The sequence below is a fragment of the Miniopterus schreibersii genome, assembly GCF_964146895.1.
Source record: "Miniopterus schreibersii genome assembly, chromosome: 7".
Taxonomy (NCBI): domain Eukaryota; kingdom Metazoa; phylum Chordata; class Mammalia; order Chiroptera; family Miniopteridae; genus Miniopterus; species Miniopterus schreibersii.
In genome coordinates this window covers 71,179,457-71,199,101 of record NC_138108.1, presented here as the reverse complement: position 1 = coordinate 71,199,101, position 19,645 = coordinate 71,179,457, and the positions used below count along the sequence as shown (strand labels likewise).

Here is a 19,645-nt window from a genome sequence, read left to right as displayed (position 1 = left end):
TCATCTATTTTATTCTTGGCAAATAAAAAACACACAGGAGAACTGAACTATTCATGTAGCTTGAATCAGGAACAATGTACCAAAGTTAATTCAGACCATCAATAATTGAATTCTTTTGGATCTCAAACTTTGGATTTGATTTATATTCTCATAAAACTACCCAATATCAATATTTTCTTTTCTGCACCAAATTGGTCCCTAATTTAAACCAGTCTGTGGAACAGTGGCCACATAAAACAGCTCTCCACATGATTTACCAGGAGACGTGAACGAGTGTCCTAACTGTACCAGCCGCAGGAGCGAATCCGTGCCTTTGCAATCAAGTATCCTGCCTACAGGCTCAACAGACTCTATCCCCAACTCAGTTCCTCCTGCCATGTACTTAGGACAATTGTTTGCTCTACCTAAAAACTGAACAAAGACACACAGATGCATTATTTCTTTACCTACTGACATGGGGTTTTATCACCCAGGACTCACAGGTCCTTTGCAGAGAGCAGGCAGGTTGTAGGATGGCTTTCCTGGGTACTGTTTATAAAGACAGGGCCTCGGTTTTGTCACTACTTTCAACACCTAAGCTTCCCTGACGCATCAGTAGAAGGTGCCTGGAGCCTGAGACCTCTAATAGGTGGTCACAAGGTGATCCCTGCAACAGGCCCGTTCTCATCCTAGAATTATACTTTCAGTGCGTGGGCTGCAAATAATCACATACCCACAGGCTCAACTACTGCGAACAAATAACTTTCAGTGTCACCTGACAGCTTTCTCCTGTGAAGAAAGGAGAAACAAACAGCAGCTAGGCTGGGCCAGGGGCGGGGGGATGAGACACACTGAGCAGAGCCGACAGTCCCAAAGCCCCTGGCCTCTTAAACCTCCCTCAGATTCTCTGTGGAGACCACCGCGCTCTGTTCCAGGAGACAAGCAGGGCTCTAGGTGAGAAGGAGATGCTGAGGAGAGGCCCCAGGTCCATCTCTCCTGTCCTCTCTGGTATCTTTTCATTTTATCATTTAATTTATACATGATCACAACGGTGATAAATGTTATTTAGCCCACACAAATTGACCAATAGCATAATCTTGGAAATCTTTGTTTTTAACATTCATTCCAATTTGTGAGTAACTGAGAATTTAAAATCAAACTATACATCATCTGTTCTATTCTTGGCAAATAAAAAACACACAGGAGAACCGAACTATTCATGCAGCTTGAATCAGGAACAATGTACCAAAGTTAATTCTCAGACAAGCCAGCTCCTCTGACACCTGGCTGGACGCACACAGGTCTTTGCCCCGTCAGGCTCCCGGGGGTCAGGATTCCTCCTAGCATCGGCCTGAACGGGGTGGGCAGAGGGAGGAAGAGGCAGGGCTGTGCGGTTGTCAGCTACTTTATTGCAGAACAGTCCCTGAGGCTGACAGAGAAGGGACTGATTCTCACCCCTTCCGAAGACAGCCCGGCGCTGGGGGTCGGGGAGGCGTGAGGAACTGGGAAGGCCCGTGCTTCGACAGTCCTCTCCTCCGCCTGGTGGTCTTGCCTTCCTCTTTGCACCTGCCGGTCTATCACACAGAGCCATGGTCAAGCCAGCGAGGTAATGTAATAATTGGTTGGAAAAGCACATGTTCTGGAAAATGTGCTTTGCAGGAGGCTTCCATGCTTTTTAGCTTGTTTACTGTCCTGAGGAGCATTGCGCCGAATCATAAGGAAGCTTTGGGTTCAAACACTGCCTATGTTGATGTTGATGATCGACTGACATGCACAGTGGGAGGGCGGCTGCTGGGGGCGATGGACATAGCCAGAGAATCTGTCCTGACAGTCCTGACGTAAAGGAGTCACCCCGTAAATGGTGAATGTGCATGACATCACTCCAACTTCAGGGAATAAAGTGCATTTTCAGGCAAGCACTTAGGAAAGAACGGTTTGAGAATAAGGGGTTTTATCTGTAAAGGGATGAAGTGTGTATGTAACATAAATGTGTAAATATAAATCAGTAAGCTCTTATATTATTTATTTATCCTGTAAAAAAATCCTGTAAAATACTGGGAGTGAGAGAAATTCATTTAAACATATATGTGGTATTCCAGGGAAAATTGATGTGGAAATTAATTTACAGCTGGTAATCTCCATTCATTCATTTAGTCATTCAACAAACATGCCTTCAGTGCCAAGTATGAGCCAAGAGTCGTGCTGGGTTTTGGAGAAAAGATGGTGACTAGAACATAGGTGCTGCCTCACGGTGCTTAGAATCTGGGGCGGGCACAAGAGTAGATCATCTGGTGTCATGATCCTTTCGTGAAATGAGCATCTGATGCATGTGAGAGCCATAGCAGGATCATCTTCCATCTAACTCCATCAAGACACTGACTTTAAATATTACACAGGGTCCAGATGTGGGATGTGCCATGAGACTGTCTAGATAATGATGCCACAACCCAATCTTGGCACATAGGACAGGAATCAGAGAGGAAGTTTGGAACTGTTCTTAACAACCTACTTCTGCCTTATTTAGCCTTGGTTTAAAAGGCATTCTGGCGCTTTCTTCCTTTTCTGAACTGCATCCAAAGGTCTAGTTTTCATGCCCCTGTGCTCTGCCGTGTAGAACACAGAGAGCCAGGGAGAAGCCCCCTGCGGCCCCCTCATCGACTGCGCGGAACTCTGGCCAACACGAACGGTCCGAAGGGAGGGCCGGCTCTTCGACTTCTGTGTGCGAAAGCCTCTCCTGGGAAGTTTGCTGACGTTGCCAGTTCCCTCACCCCTCCTTCTGCTTGAGATGGGCAGAGTGAGGTCTGAGGACCCGTATTTGTAGCAGTCCCTGCACACCCTCCAGAGAAGGGGCCCAGAACACACGGGGGGAGCAGCGCTGAGGTGGGTTTATGTTCGCTCACTCAGACACTGGTGAGGAACTGGAAACCCACAGCTTCCACACGGTCTGCTGTTCTTCCATCACATCCAAGTGCAGTGAAGCTTTCACCATGGAAACTTTCTAAAAGCGCTAAGGGACAGCATTCAGAGAGCATAAGGGGGGTGGTTCCTAATTGCGGCTGAACATTTTAACCCCCCAGGGTACTATACAAAGTTCTAATGCCAGGCTGCACTCCAGGCCACAGTCAGATCAGTCTCTGAGGTGGGGTTCAGACAGCAATACCTTAAAGCTCCCCAGGCAGTCCAATGGGCAGGTAAGGGTGAGAACCACATGCCTTCTAGATCCTAAACGTCGCCTGCTCCAGCTTCCTCTGCTAAAGATTCCTTTCAGTTCTGCCCCACACAGCCCACCCAACACCCACCGCTCCTCCTGCCCCCAGTGACTGCGCTGTGTGTTCTTCAAGTCCCCAGTGCATCTCATTTCCCCGTGAGTCCCCCTCACATCATTCCTTTGTCACTACCCGCCCCCCGCCTGTCACTTCTGCTAGGCCGGAGGCACCTTGAGCTCCTAGGGCCTGGGTGAGGTTGGCTCCCAATAAAGATCTGCAGGACACATCTGAACCCATCTAAATGCAAGGCAGCGGTTTCAGGAGATGCTATTTTACTTATTTTATATGTGTCATTACACTTCTCTATATGGGAATGAACTGGCCTTAAAGGAACTGTTCAAGGCGATACTGAGAATAAACAGCAGTTCACTGCTTGCCGGTAAACTTGTCTGTCAAAGAGCTGGACAAAGACATTAGACTCAGAGATTACAACCTGATCCCCCGAGGGAAGTCAAGATCAATCCTTGGTTTTGCCTTTGGTTGCAAGGTGAGATGAGGAGCCAGGCTGCAGCAGGGGTGATGGTGAGGTGGCGAAACATGGTGTGTGTGCCTCTGTTTCCATGTGCATGAGCAAGCCCGTGTGTGTGTATGCATGTGTGCATGTACCTGAGCAAGCCCATGTGTGTGTGCATGTGTGTGTGTGTATGTATGTATGCATCTGTGTGCATGTGCCTGAGCAAGCCCATGTGTGTGTATGTATGCATGTATCTGTGTGCATGTGCCTGAGTAAGTCCATGTGTGTGTGTGTGTGTGTCTGTGTTGTGTGTGTGTGTCCATGGATGTGGGTCTGTTTCCTTCTGAATAAACACCCTCTTTCATTAGAACACACAGAGGGAAGGAAGTTCAGACTCCTGGGTTTTCCCCAAATCCTCAATGTATTCTTTCATTTCCCAGAAAATAACAAGCAGCACAAAATGGATTGAAGAACATTTAGAATTTATGTTTTATCCACCTGCGCATGTTTTCTGAAACTCAGCAGCAAGGAAATAACTTACAGGAGACCTTACCTTGTTAGTTTGTCTAATTAGTATAAACAGCCTTGAAAAGAATTTCCAGTTGGCATTATTACTACACTCAAGTATCCCTTTGAGAGTGTTCTCTTACAATGCATGGAAACGGATCGTCTGCCCGCATGCAATTAGTTACAAAACAACTGGCATGTGTAATCAGGGGCCAGCATTCAGGAATACAAAATATTTGTATTGCTCAAAGGTGTTTCTTGGTTGCAAATCACCTCTTTGGCTATAGTTAATGTTTGCAATTAAGAACAGAGGAGCACTCCCTCTAAAAAATTCTGTCTTCGGTGGAAACTTCACATGAAATGATTCTGTGGGTGAAAACTTATATTTTGCCCAACACATTCTGATGAAACCTTCAGAGTGCATGCATCGTAAACACAAGGAAAACAGAACACAAGTTTCCTTAAAGAAACGCTGTGCACTTGATTGATGGGGAGGGGGGACTTCTGCAAGACTTGGGACAAAGAAGACATTACTGTGGTGTGATTCACATAAATTTGACTTCTGACTACAGATTAAGTCTCATTGGAAATTTCTGTGCAGGAGGTTAAAGTAAAACTTTGCTGATCAATACATAAGACCCAAGGGCAATATTTGTTCCTTTAAATATCCTTCGATCTGTTTGGTCTTTCTTGCCCTATACTTTGGTTGGACCAGAACCTGGGGAACAGGGGTGAGAAGCGCTAAACTGGTCTTACTAGACTCTGAGTGATCATTTTCTCTTTTATGTCAACTTCATCTTTGGACATTGTAAAGATTGTTGAGACTTTTAAAGTCCTGACAGGGCAGAGAAATGTAGACACCACTTTGAGTAAGTGATATATATATATATATATATGTATATGGCTGGACATATTAAACAATAAAAATATTAAATATTAAATGATCAAACATTTTCTGGGGACATTCTGAGGGGTCTTCACCGCATATAGTAAATGTGATGCTAAGTGGCCTGTGCTGTGAGGACAGCAGTTCTCACACCGTCGGGGTGCTTCCCTGTCACCTGGGCTTGCTGACACACATCACCTGCCAGGCTCACTCCCAGCCTCTCTGATTCTGTAGGTCTGGGGCCTGAGAATTTGCATTTCCAACAAGTTCCCCAGTGAGGCTGATGCTGCTGGTCCAGGGCTGACCCTTCAAGAATCACTGGTGCAGGAAAACACCGAGCACAAGGGAACTCCGGGGGGGGGGCGCTCCCAGTTTGAAGGGATGAGAGGTGTATGGCGGTGGCCATGTCAGACAGGGGTTTGAGCCTGTGTTCTCTATAGTGTAACCCATATGTGTCTGTGTTCTCTATAGTGTAACCCATAGGTGCCTGTGTTCTCTATAGTGTAACCCACAGATGCCTGGGTTCTCTATAGTGTAACCCATAGCCTTATGGGGTGGGGGACCATCAGGGGAGGAAAGCAGAAAGAAGGGTCAAGAGGATTTTTGTTGGGAAAGGTTTTCCCAGTCCTGAGTGGGGAGAAAAAGACTGAAGCTCTATTGCTAGTTCCCAAGGGCGAGGTAATGGAACCCAGTTAAAGGCTGTTTTCTTATTTTAACATCTGTGTCAGCTATAGCGTAACAACTCTCAAACTGAATCCACTAGAAGGATACGTGCAAGTTTTATGGTACTGGGCAGACAACTAAGAAAGTCTTCCCATTAAATTAATAACTCCAGTCACCAGCAGAGTCCAGACGAGAGCTAGTGGGCCCTGCGAATGGCCAGTCTGGGCCGGATGGACGGCAGGACAGACGACAGGCTCCCTGCCAGCCGGTGGGGAGCGGCTTTGGGGAGATGGAGACGAGGCCCCGCGCAGTTCAGTTCCCCCGGCTCCGGGAATTCTGAGCCGCCCACCGCCGCTGCCTCCATCTCTTCATTATCATCAAGTAATGCTTCGCAGGTTTCCTCATCGCGGGTCCTGTCCTCCTCGATGCTGCTCGGGTTTCCTTCCTCGCTTCCCTCTCTTCCTGGCTTGCTCTCCACCTGCTGATTTTTTGCTCTGGCTGACAACGGGCGCATCGCCCCGCCCCGTCTGTCACCGTTTTTAGCGTTTTCAGGAATGACGTCCCGTCGCAGAGGAGACGCGGGCTGGCGTCGCATTTGCTGGACAGGGGAATTCGTCACCCGGCAAAGCGCACCCCAGCCGTGCCCGAGAACAGCAAACAATACGGGAGGGAATTCACAGCTGCCTGTGGAATGGGACAGGGACAGAGAGAGGAGGGGGGCGACGGGGAGGGACCGGGACCCTCCTGCTCGGTGTGCACGGTCACAACCTTCCTTGGAGGAAAAACACGCATTAAGATCCAACCGAGGAAATTCGAGACAGCGCGGCCCACAGGGAGGAGCTCCCCACTCCACTCACCTCGTCCAGGCATCTCTCGTACTGTTCCCTTTGGTTCTCATTTTCCAAAGCCAGTGCCGAGTTCTCTGCCTGCAGCAAGGTACAAAAACAATACAAATCAATCAACGCAGCGCTGTATGATGTGACAACACAGTCAGTACAGTTACTGAGCGCACCTCCTCAGGATCCAAGGCAACCTTTGAGAAGAGCCTCTGACAAGTTTGCTTTAAGTACTATTATAAATATCTCAGGGATGGCTTCTGTCTTATCCTGTTTCACAGAAATACATTACTACCGAAAGGAACGAGGGACTTGATATTCTGGACAGGTAGGAATCAGATCACGGCCTGAAGTGAGAGTGTTCTATAAAAAGATTACGACGTTTATTTCGTTCCATGAAAATGTAATTGTAGGAATGTCTTAAGCCACTTCCTTAAGACCTGTCACAGCTTCACCGCGCAGGATTTGTGTAGGCCACGGAGAAGAACCTCAGGCAGAAGCACAGAAACACAATTCCGAATGCAAACTATGCATGCTGTTTTTCTGGTTAATCGATATTTGAACATAAGAATATAATGAGAAATTTAAGAATTAGATTATACTTAAGAGTCCTTCTCCCTGTCTCTCCCACTTCAGAATAACGGCTTTTCTGCTCCTCGGAGCCACGTGGCTATCTGAATGCTATATTGATTACTGTAAGGTACCAGGTTAAATATGGTTCCTAGGTTGCTATGGGGAATAATAAGGGAAAAAGTAATCATTATAAGCACGTTAGTTTCCAGAGGAGCATGACGGGGTGGCATAGGAGCTGTCCTCTGCATCCGGTGACCTGGGTCCACTCCCGTCACTGCTGGCCCCAGCCTGAATTCCGAATTGTGCCAATTAACCCTTCCCATGGTTGGGACAGTGACCACTCGCCCCTCCCCAAAGCAAGTGTGGCTCTGCCAACCCCTTCCCTGCAACCTCCTGGACATTTCGGGGGGCAGGGAAATGTAGCGCTCTGAAACAATTCTTTCAAAATTATGGTTTAATTTTTAGGTGGTACATAGATCAACAATTTTCCTTTATAGTTTCTTCCTACCAATTATTTAAAAAAATTGTATTTGGAGATAATTTAAAAGGTACAAATGATCTGCAAGAATACTATGAAGTGCCACCCCCCCCCCCCAGGGTCACCAGCTGTCAGCCTTGTGCTCCATGTGCTAGCTCACTCTCGTTCCGTCAGGTTTCCCTGCAACTGGAGGGTACATTACAGACATGCTGCTCTTTACCTTAAATGCCCATGTGCTTCCTAACGACAAAGACACTCTCCTATACCGCCACAGCTTAGTTTCCAAATTCAGGAAATACAACATTAACACGGTGTCACAATCAAATCTATAATCCTCATTTCAATTTCATCCATTGTCCCAGAAATGTCATTATAGCCCATTTCTTCCTGTTCAGAGTCCCACCCAGGGTCATGCATTGCATCTACGTGTCATTCATCCAGGATCCTTTAATCTGGAACAGTTCCTTTGTCTTTCATGCTATCAACTCACCCTTCCCTCCCTTCCCTCTCCCTTTTTGCCTTCACAACCACATTTCCAAACAGCACCTCCCTTTTTCTCTTTGCTCCCCAAACACCCCCTCCCTGACCCAGCCACCTCAGCCCCGAACACTTGCGAGCCATGCCCAGAGCCACCCTGGGAACCGGCCGTCTCCACCTGTGGTGAGGACTGAGCACGTGCTGTGGGACCCTCTCCTCCGGGAGTGCGTTCCCCACACCCTCTGCTGCCACCCTCCAGGACGTGCGAGCTCATAGCCACAGTTCTGTGAGTATCTGGTATTTATTTTTCTACCTACAGGGCTTTGAAGTTGTACTGCTTTCTGGTAACACAGGAGGTGTGGTTATGAGTGGTTTTGTGTTCCTGATGATTTGAATGTGTGGCTTTTTGTGTATGTGTGTATGTTTTGTGTTTTTGTTTTTTTTTTGCAGATGTATCGTAAGTTTCGGATTTAGGCCAGTTTGCAGCTCAGCAGTGAAACTCAGGTGAGGTGACTGAACTAAGACGGGACACGAGAGCTGAGGCAACGTGCTGAGGGATCAGTTCGGTTGTGTTCTTGCCCTAGATCCTCTGGGCCTTACTCATAGTTTGAGGACCAGGATTTAAACTTGTTTCTTCTTCAGGTTTCAGTTCTAATCCTGGGCTTTGATCTCGTCCCTCTGGGCTCACATCCCTGTTTCAGCAGCACCCCTGACATTTCTGTCCCTGAGGTGAGACTTTGCCATGTTTTTCCATTCCCCTCAAGGACGGCCACCGGCCACACAGCCCGATGCCCCCACCCTCACACCGATCCTCTGAACCTTTAAAGGGTTGGTTATGCACAGACCGCTGTTTCTCTTCACCCCCACCTCTGGCTTTATTTAAAAAAGCTAGACCAAAAGCTTTTCTGGCCCGTTGCTGTTTCCTTCAGGACTGCTCCGGCTGTCACACTGAAGCTGCCCTGCACCCGCGGCTGCTATAGCCTCTGCTTTCCTTACTCTCCAGGCGGCGGGCTGGGCCCAGGTTCCAGTTTCCTTCCACTGCCGTTTACCTCGCAGTACCAGCTCGTGCAACCTTCAGGACCTCATTTGGCCTTGCTGGGTTTACAGTTCCTCAGCTGATGGACAAAGGAAACAACCTCGCCAATCTACAAGGTCACTTCCAGTTCAAATATTCTGACACCGTGATACCAGGGAAAGCGCTGGAATTCCGATTCTATAAACCTTCTGCTTTCTGAAGAGAAATGTAGCTTTTGGAAGTCTGCTTGTTTTAGGAAGGCGACGCCATAAAGGGTAATGGGAGGGGAAAAAGGAGAGAATGGCAGTGCAGGTTTACATTGTTTTCACTTTAAATGTCTTGGGGAAAATAGGCAAGGAAATAAAGCTGAAAATGAGAATTGACATGAGATGTCTGTATCTTGCTCCTACCCACAATATCACATCGCAATAACACTACCTTCGATCGGCTCGGATAATTACCGTCATTACACCGTTTACGTTGCTTGCCTCACATTTACAGCTCTGACAATCTATTACAGGCAAGTAAATTAAATACCTAAAGGGTGCTGGTGAAGACACAATAGTCACATTTACGGCTAATGTGCTCAGTTACAGAGACTAATCTAATTGATATAATCCTACACATCCTAGGGGACAAGGGAGATATTAACAATTATGCCAGTGAAGTTAAAATAATCTTGAATTCGTGATTTTCTTTAATCCATTTGCATTTATTAGAAATTCAGGATTAACCTGCTACTGGCATGAGACAACAGGGGGGGAAAGCAAGAAATGAAACCCCTTAATTAAATGTGATTTAAAGAGACAGTGAACATTTGTATGGTAGGAATGGGACAGGATAAGGCAGGGAGGGACAGAGAAAATGCAGGTGTCACTACTGAGAGTTATGGAAATGACAACACAGGTCTTCTCCAGCGTGATTAAGGATGTTATTAAACCAGCACGCCCAGGGGATGCAATTAGAGCGCTCACGTGAGCACAGCAGTGGGTCTGTGTCCTGTTTTTATTCTGCAGCAACCAAGACCTGTGCCAGACCGAGTCCACAACAGAGGATCTCCCGCTCTGCGCGGTTTCCCTGTGACTCCCGATTTAGGGATCTAAATACGCTTCTGATTTCATCTTTATAATGGTTTCAAGCTCTTTTTGTACATCTTTTTGCTGCGTGGGGCACATGCCATCTGTCACGTCAGGCCCCGCCCACCTCTCTCTGAAGGTCCAGTTCTCGTCCCCAGGCTGCACCCTCCATCTGCCCCCCTAGCGTGGGACATGCTTCACTTCCCCCTTGGCCTCTGGTATTCTACCAATTTTGTTGTGGTCTGGCTCAGATCTGAACCTAATACTCAAATGGGGGGATATATTTAAATTTTAAAAAGTCATTTCAGATGTGCAAAAGGAGTTTGAAACCATTACAAAGAATTTCCCGACTCCCTTCACTCCGACACCCCAAGGGTTACCTGTTTCACCGCTCCTGCTTTATCATTGGTTTTATACCTGTCTAGAACCCGAGACATTTTACAAAAGTCAAGAACATTGTGAGGTACAGACATGATGTCCCTTTACCCCTTAATATTGCGAAGTGTGTTTTCTAAAAAATACATTTTCTTACATAACCAAAATATGTAGTTATCAAATACAAGACATTAACTATGATTCCACACCTGCTCTCTACAGACCTTGCTCAGGTTTCCCCGTTATCCCTCTAATGTTCTTATCGAGCCCAGGTGCTGATCCAGATCCCCAGGGCCGCATGTAGTCATCATTTCTCTGTAGTATCCTGTGAGATGAAGCGTTCCTTGGTCTATCATGACCTTGACATTTGTGCAAGGGTACAGGCTGGTTATTTTGTAGAATTTCCTTTAATTTGAGTTTGATGTTTCTTTATGGTTAGATTAAGTATTTTTGGCAAGAATACTATAGCAGTAATGTTGTGTCCTTCTCAGTACATAATATCATGAGGCACATGCTACCGATTCATCCCATTACTAGTATGTTAACTTCTATCACTTGGTTAGGTTAGGATCTGTAAGATTTCTCTACTAAAAAGTTATCAATTTCCCTTTGTAATCAGTAAATATCTTCCAGAAAGTTACTTTAAAATGATGTAAATATGCAAAGTTTTTCAGTCTGTGCACATATCTGAATATCCACATTTTTATTCATTAATTTTAGTGTCTATAATTTTTAGCTTAAAACTATTATTTCAGTGGTGATTACCAAATAGTGATTATTATTTTTTATTATTATTATTTTAATATGTCTTAATTGATTTCAGAGAGAGGAAAAAAGAGGGAGAGAGAGAGAGAGAAACATCAATGATGGGGGAGTCATTGATCAGCTGCCTCCTGCACGCCCCCTACTGGGGATCGAGCCTGCAACCTGGGCATGTGCCCTGACAGGGAATCGAACTGTGACCTTCTGGTTTACAGGTCAACACTCACTGAGCCATGCTGACTGGGCGAAAGTGTCTTATATTTTAACAATTAATTATAATGCTTTCAATTGAAGTTAAGAGTTTTATGAATATTAATAGTCTTCTCCAGCTGCACTGTAAGCCCTTTGAGACAGGGATCATAACTTTTATGCCTCTTTTCAAAAACTAAGATTAAATTGAGTTCATTTTTATTATAGTTTTAGGTGAGTACTAACACTCATTTTGATATTTATATTTACTTAATATCGATGAGTTTGTGCAAGGAATACATTAGGCACTTTTACTCGTGTCCTCTTAGTGGTGGACATACACACACGTGGATAAGTTCTGATGTATCTTTTTTTAATATAATAGATAAATGAGAAATTAAACAGATGATAAACAATTTTTACTCCTGGAATGTCTCAAAACTAATTTGATTTATTTACATGGTGTCTATAGTTTCCAAGCAAAAAACTGCATTTGTCATCTGCCACATTTTGACAACTGGCGGAATATTTAAAGTTTCTACTTCTCTATACTGAGCAGCATGGGAGACTGAGTTGTAAATGTTAAGTGCACTCGTCAGCGTGGTAGATTAAAGATGGCTGCAGATGCTTTATGATGCATCTCCTTGGACCTGGGCTGGCCTCACTGACTTGCTTGACCAGTAGAATGTGACTAAAATGTCACTTTTGAGACTTCCAAGGCTAGACCATGAGTTTTTCAGATTCCACCTTGCACACTAGCTCTTGGAGTCTTGAACTGCCCTGTAAGAAGTCTGGTATCTTGAAGTGGTGCCAAGCCCATGCCACATGGAGAGGCCCTGCAGGGTCAGATGCCTTGTGGAGAGTGACAGGCACAGAGCACCAAGATCCGGACATGTGAATGAAGAAGCTGCCTTGGAAATGGATCTTCCAGCTCCAGCCGACACCACAGGAGCTGGAGCTGACCCATCCAGCTGTGTCCTTTCTAAATTTCTGACCCACAGAATTGTGAGAAAAATCAAAGTCGTTTTAAACCTCAACGTTTTGGGGTTGTTGGTTACACAGCAATAGATAACTAGGACAGACATATTTAGGAGACAGGCAGGATATAAAAACACAGAGGCTACCACAAAGAAAGAAAGAGTCTAGTAGAAGAAATAAATTAATTTCTCACATTGAGAGCTGTAATGCAACAGGATCAGAGGGAAAAATTAACTAATTTTGGAAGTAGGAAAGATGTTCCGTGAAGAGGTGAGCTTGACCTTTGGTTAAGCCTACTCAACAGGCATTCAAAACAACAACAAAATCCTCATTAAAATGAATGAAAATCATATACGTCTGGACGAAGTACCAATGCGACGACATCTGGCTCGTACTATCAAAATACAAATTACCCAACCACGCTAGAAAGTGGATCATGTCAGACGGAAGCCCATACCCACTGCAGGGAAAGTCTTGGGTTCAAGAATGATGAAAAAGGGCAAACAAAGGTGCAAACAAAAGCGTTAGAAAGTGAGCAGGGGTGAGGGGGAAGGCAGAGGGATGTCCTCTGAAGGAAAAAAGAGAAAAAGAGAAGAAAAAGTCCAATTCATAATAACAAAAAGGTTGCATCGCTACAACTAATGCTGGTGATTCTCAGAACGGCATCTTCTCAGCTTGATGGAAACCCTTCAGCACAGCAAAGAGAGGCAAGAAGGTTGGGGGAAAGGTGTTCCTCTAAAATCACGGTTTATCCCAACGGTGTGCTTCTTGTTTGCTGGTTTTTTAACCTTCACCCAAGGATTTTTTTTTTTCCCATTGCTTTTCAGAAAGAGTGAGAAAGAGTGAGAAAGAGAGAGTGGAGAAGAGAGAAACATCGATGTGAGAGGGACGTATCGATTGGTTGCCTGCCCCACATGCCCCATTTGGGGCCGGGGATGGAGCCTGCAACCAAGGTACATGCCCTTGGTCGGAATCGAACCCAGGACCCTTCAGTCTGTGGGCTGATGCTCTAATCACTGAGCCAAACCAGCCAGGGCCAAGGTGTGCTTCTTTATGATTGCCTCCCTGACCCAGAGTCCTGCGGTGCTTTGTTTAAATAACTCACTTGCCACCTACAGTGCCCCCTTAACAACTTTAGACTGTGGGCCATGGGACTTTAGATTCAGCCTTTCCAGGAAAACACAGAGATCCCCCAAGCACCCCTAACTCCATGGTCATCTGTTCTGTTTTGAAAGCTGTCTCAGCTCAATATGAGGAGAAAGACTCATGGGAGGGGCTAAGGGTGCCATCAAGCAGGCCAGGCCACCTGAGCACGTGCGTTTTAATCTAATAGAGTGACAGAAAGCCTGAGTACAAAGGACACCAAGAGCAGGACCTATGTATTGAGTCTCTTTCTCTTTATCATTGCCAAATAAAATGGATGGGGTCTCTGGATCATTCATCTTATCATGTGTGGTCACTGTAATGGCTGTGTGGGGAATAGCGGGCGTTTCCCACAGGCTGTATTGAAAAGCTACAGTCTCCACACCCAGGCAGTGTCTGGGGCTGCTGCGCATCTTGGGGGCAAATTTTGTCATCCTGGAAAATTTCAGGAAATAGTTACAAGCTTTGGTCATCCACCACAGGAATAAACGTAGGCACACGTGTGCCACCTACATGCACAGACATGATCTTAAAATGTCCTTGTTCTTGCACTCAACAGGCCTTAGGAATGCCCACCAAGTCCAGGCCCAGCACAGGGCATAGGGACCCAAATCCAAGTTAAATGGCAACCCTGTCTTACGGAGTTCAGTATCCCATGCAACGAGAACATCTCATGAGGGACCTGTCCACAGGTTTGGTTTTGAAGAGTGGACTAGAAAACACTTCACAATGAAACCTCTGTGGACTTCCAGAATTTAAACCCTTGGATGGAGCTTTGGTCCAGGGGTTTGCAAATCTGAGTGTGTATCTGAGTGTGCTGGCGAGGTCACAGGTTGTTGGGCACCAGCAGTGTTTGGATTCAGCGTATCCAGGGCAGGATCTGGGAACGTGCATCTCCCACAAGCTCCCAGGTGATGCTGATGTAGATGGTCCAGGGCTACACTTTGAGAACCTGTGCTTCAGATGGATCAGCTTCAGAATGAAGGCCACTGCCACCCCTGCAGCACCCAGGCTATCATCTTCTTTGAACAGTTCAGGAGTTTTTTACTGATTCTCTGGACCTGGAAGTAGCCCCATATTTGTCATTTCCACCAGAAGCCTTCACAGATCTCTTGAGGTGCAGGAGGTGCCTGCTCTCTGCTCCCACAATGCATTACCTGTGTGTTTCAGTAGAGCGCCTGTCATGAAGACATTCACTTAGACAGATTAAAAACATACAATTTTTTGCTTTGATTTCTCTTATTGTTTACAAGTCTGCCTCTTTCTCCTACGACAGACAGTGTGCGCGCGTGTGCATGTTTGTATAGAACAGAAAAAAAATGCGTGTGATTTGGAAAAATATTATTTGATATTGAATTATATCAGGAAAATAACAAAAGGTAATGCTTTCATAATACAGAAAAGACAGCTTGGTAATTTTCTCGCCTCTGGGGAGACACTGGGAAGAAATCTACATGTGGAGTTAGGGGGTTGCAGAGTAGAAGGATCAGTCATCCCAGGAGGGGAGCACGAGCTCCAATGGAGGTCACAGAGCACCTTTTTAATTTCCTTTTTGCTGTTATTTTTCATAATGGAAAGAGGTCTGGTCTTTGAAGTCAGGTAAGTGTTTTGATCTTGGTGCTGCCTCTTGCCTGCCCTTACCTCAGGCAAGTCACTTGGACTCTTTGAGCCCGTCTCCTCCTCGGTAAACAGGAGTGCTAACAAATGCCCATCACTCTCCAGGGGCTGAATGAGAGGCATGTAAACCGTATCAAAGGGAGCTGGCCCACGACAGGATTCGATCAATGTCGCTTTCCTTCTGCTCTCTGAAAAACAACTCCCGCCTGAAAGCCGGCAGCTCCCCCAGGATGGAAGCTGTCCTGCTGACTGCGGAGATTTCAGCCAAGGGAAGTGCAACCTCAGAGCCGCGTGTCCTGAACAACCGCACAGGTGGGTTAGCTTCAGGCACTGGCCCCTTCCACCTGCATGCCCCCTTTTCTATCCTTGCCCCTCACTTCTCTCTCAACTCTTACTCCCTCCTCCAGGTGCCCACTGGCCAACTACCTGCCTACAGGAACCCTGGCCTGGCCCGCAGGAAGGAAGCACACCCTAATTCACATTACGATTCAAGGCTGATAGATAAAGCAAGGGGAGGCCTTGCATTTCATGGGTGGATTAAGGAGTCTAATTGCAACATTGTAGGAGTGAGAAAGCGGGAAGGTTTGTAGGGTGCAGGATGAGCTGGGACAGGGCACTGCTTTTCACCTCAGAATCATTAAAAATGACCGCCTGGTAAGACTTAGAAGTACTCGATCATGATAACCTCCACCATGTCACAGGGTAGCTAAAGGGAACGGGGTGCTACTCACAGTCCTTCCCAAACTGATACATAAAGCAGTCGCCTGTCTGATTTGTGGATGCCACTAACCCAAGTGCCTTCCCTCAGGCTTCATAGCACCTTGCCCACCCCTTGGTTACAGCACCCACTGCCCCGTTTGCTCTTTGAAGGTCTGCACTGTTATTTTCCCACATCCTGCACTGCGCCTGAACACAGGAGGCACCCGGGCCATTCATAATTCTGACCCTTTCCATATACATTTCTTGCCTCCCAGGGATGTGGACTGTAGCTAGAATTATAAAAAGAAATAGTATTGGTTTAGGGAGATGGATGCTTCTGTTTTACACGTCTAAGATTCTGTTTCTTGATTTACTCAGACTTACTTTGCAAACCCTTGCCCCTTGCAAAGGCCATCAGTCTGACATTTTGGCAAATCATCAGTTACTGGTCCCATTCCCACTGTCCCAACATTATAAACAAAAATGAAAAAGTCCAAGTACATCCTTCAGACTGACATGAGGCTGAATAACAAATCAGCCCGAGGTAGACACAGGTGGACACAGTGGCCTGTGGGCCTAAAAGAGGAGATGCCCACACCAGCCTCCCAGTGGCTGGATCACGTCCTCACCTCCTCAAAACAACAAACTCCTCTCCAGAAGCATGCTGCCAGATGTTTAACAACGGCTCTTTGGGAGAGAAGAGCCTGTTTGGTTCTACTCCAGTTCCCATGGTGTAAATGCTTCCAGCAGGACTGATTTCAAGCTACCACACAGCTAGAAAGACACAGCAGCCTCCCACCATAGTATCCCCACCGTATAGGATATAGAGCTCAGATAATAGTACAATGTTATAAAGTAATTAGAAGTGAAGAGCTTTGAGTGTGTATTACCTTGTCTTTAATTAAATGTAAATTGATATAATTTAATTAATAATAATTGCTATGTTTAAATAGGCTCACAAAATTCTTGCAAAAGGAACAACTAGCTCTCAGAAGCTGGTGTGTGCTGGCTTCTGCACACCAATGCTCCTCTCTACCAAAGAGTTTGAGAGAAGCTCTCAGATGGTGTAAACGCCCATTTATATCTGCTCATACCAAGGGTTTAGTGACTGTGCTCTGCTAGGAATTTCATCCAGAGGTTGACTTGACCTATGGAGACCATCAGGCCTCAGCTTGGATGTCTGTCCCAGCTCCACTCTCTTCCTAACATCTGTTTGTACAAGTTGGTTTGGGAAACTCAAGATAAAGCACCACAAAGCTGTTAGTACACATACCTTCTCCCTCATCAATGAGGTTGCTGCCTTTGTTGCTACCCTTGCTAAAGTGGATTAACCTGGCCACCCCTCCCCTGCGACTCCTCACTCCCTCTCCCCCCTGCCCCCTAACCCCCACCCCTAACTGAAAAAGGAATATGCATCTATTCACCTGTGCTTGGGAATCAGGCTTGTGTGGACTCAGGGAGGTGAAGATTTGTGTGTCTGACAAGTGAGTGTTTTTAATGACAGGTATAAACATTTCATTATTCCAAACATTTCATTATTCCCTGAGAGGGTGATAGGTCTTTATTAGAAGGGAGAGCAAAGTGAGATAATAGTGTTATGGGAGATTTTTAGAAGGAAGTCTGTTGCTTTGCCATGTAATATTTTTCCTTCCAACAGAAAAGACAAAATCATTACCAATGTATAACTTATTCTTTTTTTTTTTTTTTTTTTTTTATATATCTTTATTGATTTCAGAGAGAAGAAAGGAGAGAGAGAGAGAGAGAGAGAGAAACATCAATGATGAGACAGTCATTGATCAGCTGCAGCCCGCAACCCGGGGATGAGCCCTGACCGGGAATTGAACCCTGATCGCCTGGATCCGAGGTCGACGCTCAACTGCTGAGCCACGCCTGGCCTGACTATAACTTATTCTTAAGCAAAGTATGCCAGCCATGCATTGACCCCTCTCCCCTTCTTTCAATTGTTTGCATGTTTTCATGAAACCTTTTAGTTCAGCGATGCCATAGCTCACTCTACCTCTCCCTATTCTCTTCAAGGGAGAATACTGCCCCTTTGCTTATGAATTTACAGGGAAAATGGTATTAAGTTTGGGAGATTGTGATTAAACTTCATTATAAGGCATAACCTTTGGCCTTTCCACTCAGGACAACTGTCTTTCCAGTGGGTGGAGTCGACGGACAATGAGAGTCAATGGAAGGCAGCCTTCACCCTGCTCTCCATTTCCATCTGTCTCCAACATGAGCAGGTGACAGCAGCTCAGGAGCACCCCGGGCACTCGATCCCTGCCTTTCTGCAAGGGCAGTGTGAAAGTGTCATGGAGTACTGTAGTGTCTCAGTACAATTTAGTTTCCCTCTTGCCTTTAGCTGAAATTACAAGGACATGAGCAAACCCCTTGACTTACTTCCCTCATTTGGTGTCTAAAACTTCCACCAGGGTTAAAAAATCTAAATAAGATATGGCCATGAGAGAGGAGTTACCCTTGAACTTCTAGTTTTCAAAATATTCAGTTTTGAAGAATTAATTAGTTCAGTTTTGTATATTTGAGATGTGAGGGTAACAAGTGGACGAGAGTGATCCAGGAGTTGGAAAAGTGGATCTAACTTAAGACAGAGCCAGTGCTAGAGTTACTGCTGTAGCTGAGACAGAGAAAGCAAGTGCGCTGAGGGAAATGAGGATGGTGACAGTGAGTTATCGCGTACTGATGACTACTGTGCGCCAGGCTCTGGGCTCAGCACTGAATATACCTCATGTAATTCCTACAGCTGCACTGAGGAGAGATGGTCATTATCCCCATTTCACAGGGGAGCAAGCTGAGGCTCCGGGAGGCCGAGTGGCTTTCTTCAGGTCATACAGACCCAACTGAATCAAAAGTACTCTAAACCGCTGAGTAAACTTCTTATCATTCAGGACTTTCCACTGTTTTGCTATAATGAAATTATGTGAAACTAAATTCCCTTCTGGAAACCACATTCCCTGTTTGCAAGTCTAAGAGCTAAGAGGGGTGGGTGAGTTTCCATTTCTCTCTAGAGAATGGGCAGGGAGCAGGATGCACTTTGAAAACTCTGGGAGAAAAGGAAAACTCACCCACCCCTCTTAGCTCTTAGACTTGCAAACAGGGAATGTCCTGGGTGGCTTTGTGTGGGGGAGTGGGTAGGAGTCAGCCGATATTTTTAAGCAGTTAGGGCCCTGAGGTGCTAAGTGATGAGGGGAGCTGAAACATAATTCTTTATTGAGGTCTGGATCAAAGAAGAGTAAACACCTTGGCTTACAGCTCAGCTCAGGTGCCATAATAGACATGCAGGATGCGAAGTTGGCAGCCACCAATTTTATTTCAAGTTTTTCTATTTGACTTATATACCATTTTCCCAAGATAAAATCAAGTCACTGTGCACACTGTGTACTTACCCGGTGATGTAGAAAGGGGGTATCTGGTACCTAGATGGTGTCTCACAGAGATATTTTCAGCATAGTGTGATATCAAGAGAGTTGACTTTTTAGTTGTAGTTTGATGGTTTTAAAAACATTTTCAGCAGCAGGAAGTGGCAGAGAAAACAGCTAGGAACAGGTGACCTCAAGCTCTGGCATTAGCTGCTGTGTGACACTGATCATGCCGCTGAACATCTGTTGGCTTTATTGTTTCTCCTAATCTTACTAGACCAGGTTATCTCGA

The 19,645-nt window shown here is 45.8% G+C and overlaps 1 protein-coding gene across 1 annotated transcript in view; it reads right to left on the bottom strand.

The window, feature by feature from the left end:
• The window catches only part of NCKAP5 (NCK associated protein 5), a 789,197-nt gene that overhangs the window by 177,513 nt on the left and 592,039 nt on the right, over positions 1–19,645 (bottom strand). Inside the window, exon 8 of the mRNA XM_081142261.1 lies at positions 6,613–6,681. Coding sequence (XP_080998387.1) covers positions 6,613–6,681 — 69 coding nt within the window. The remainder of the gene's footprint in view (positions 1–6,612; positions 6,682–19,645) is intronic.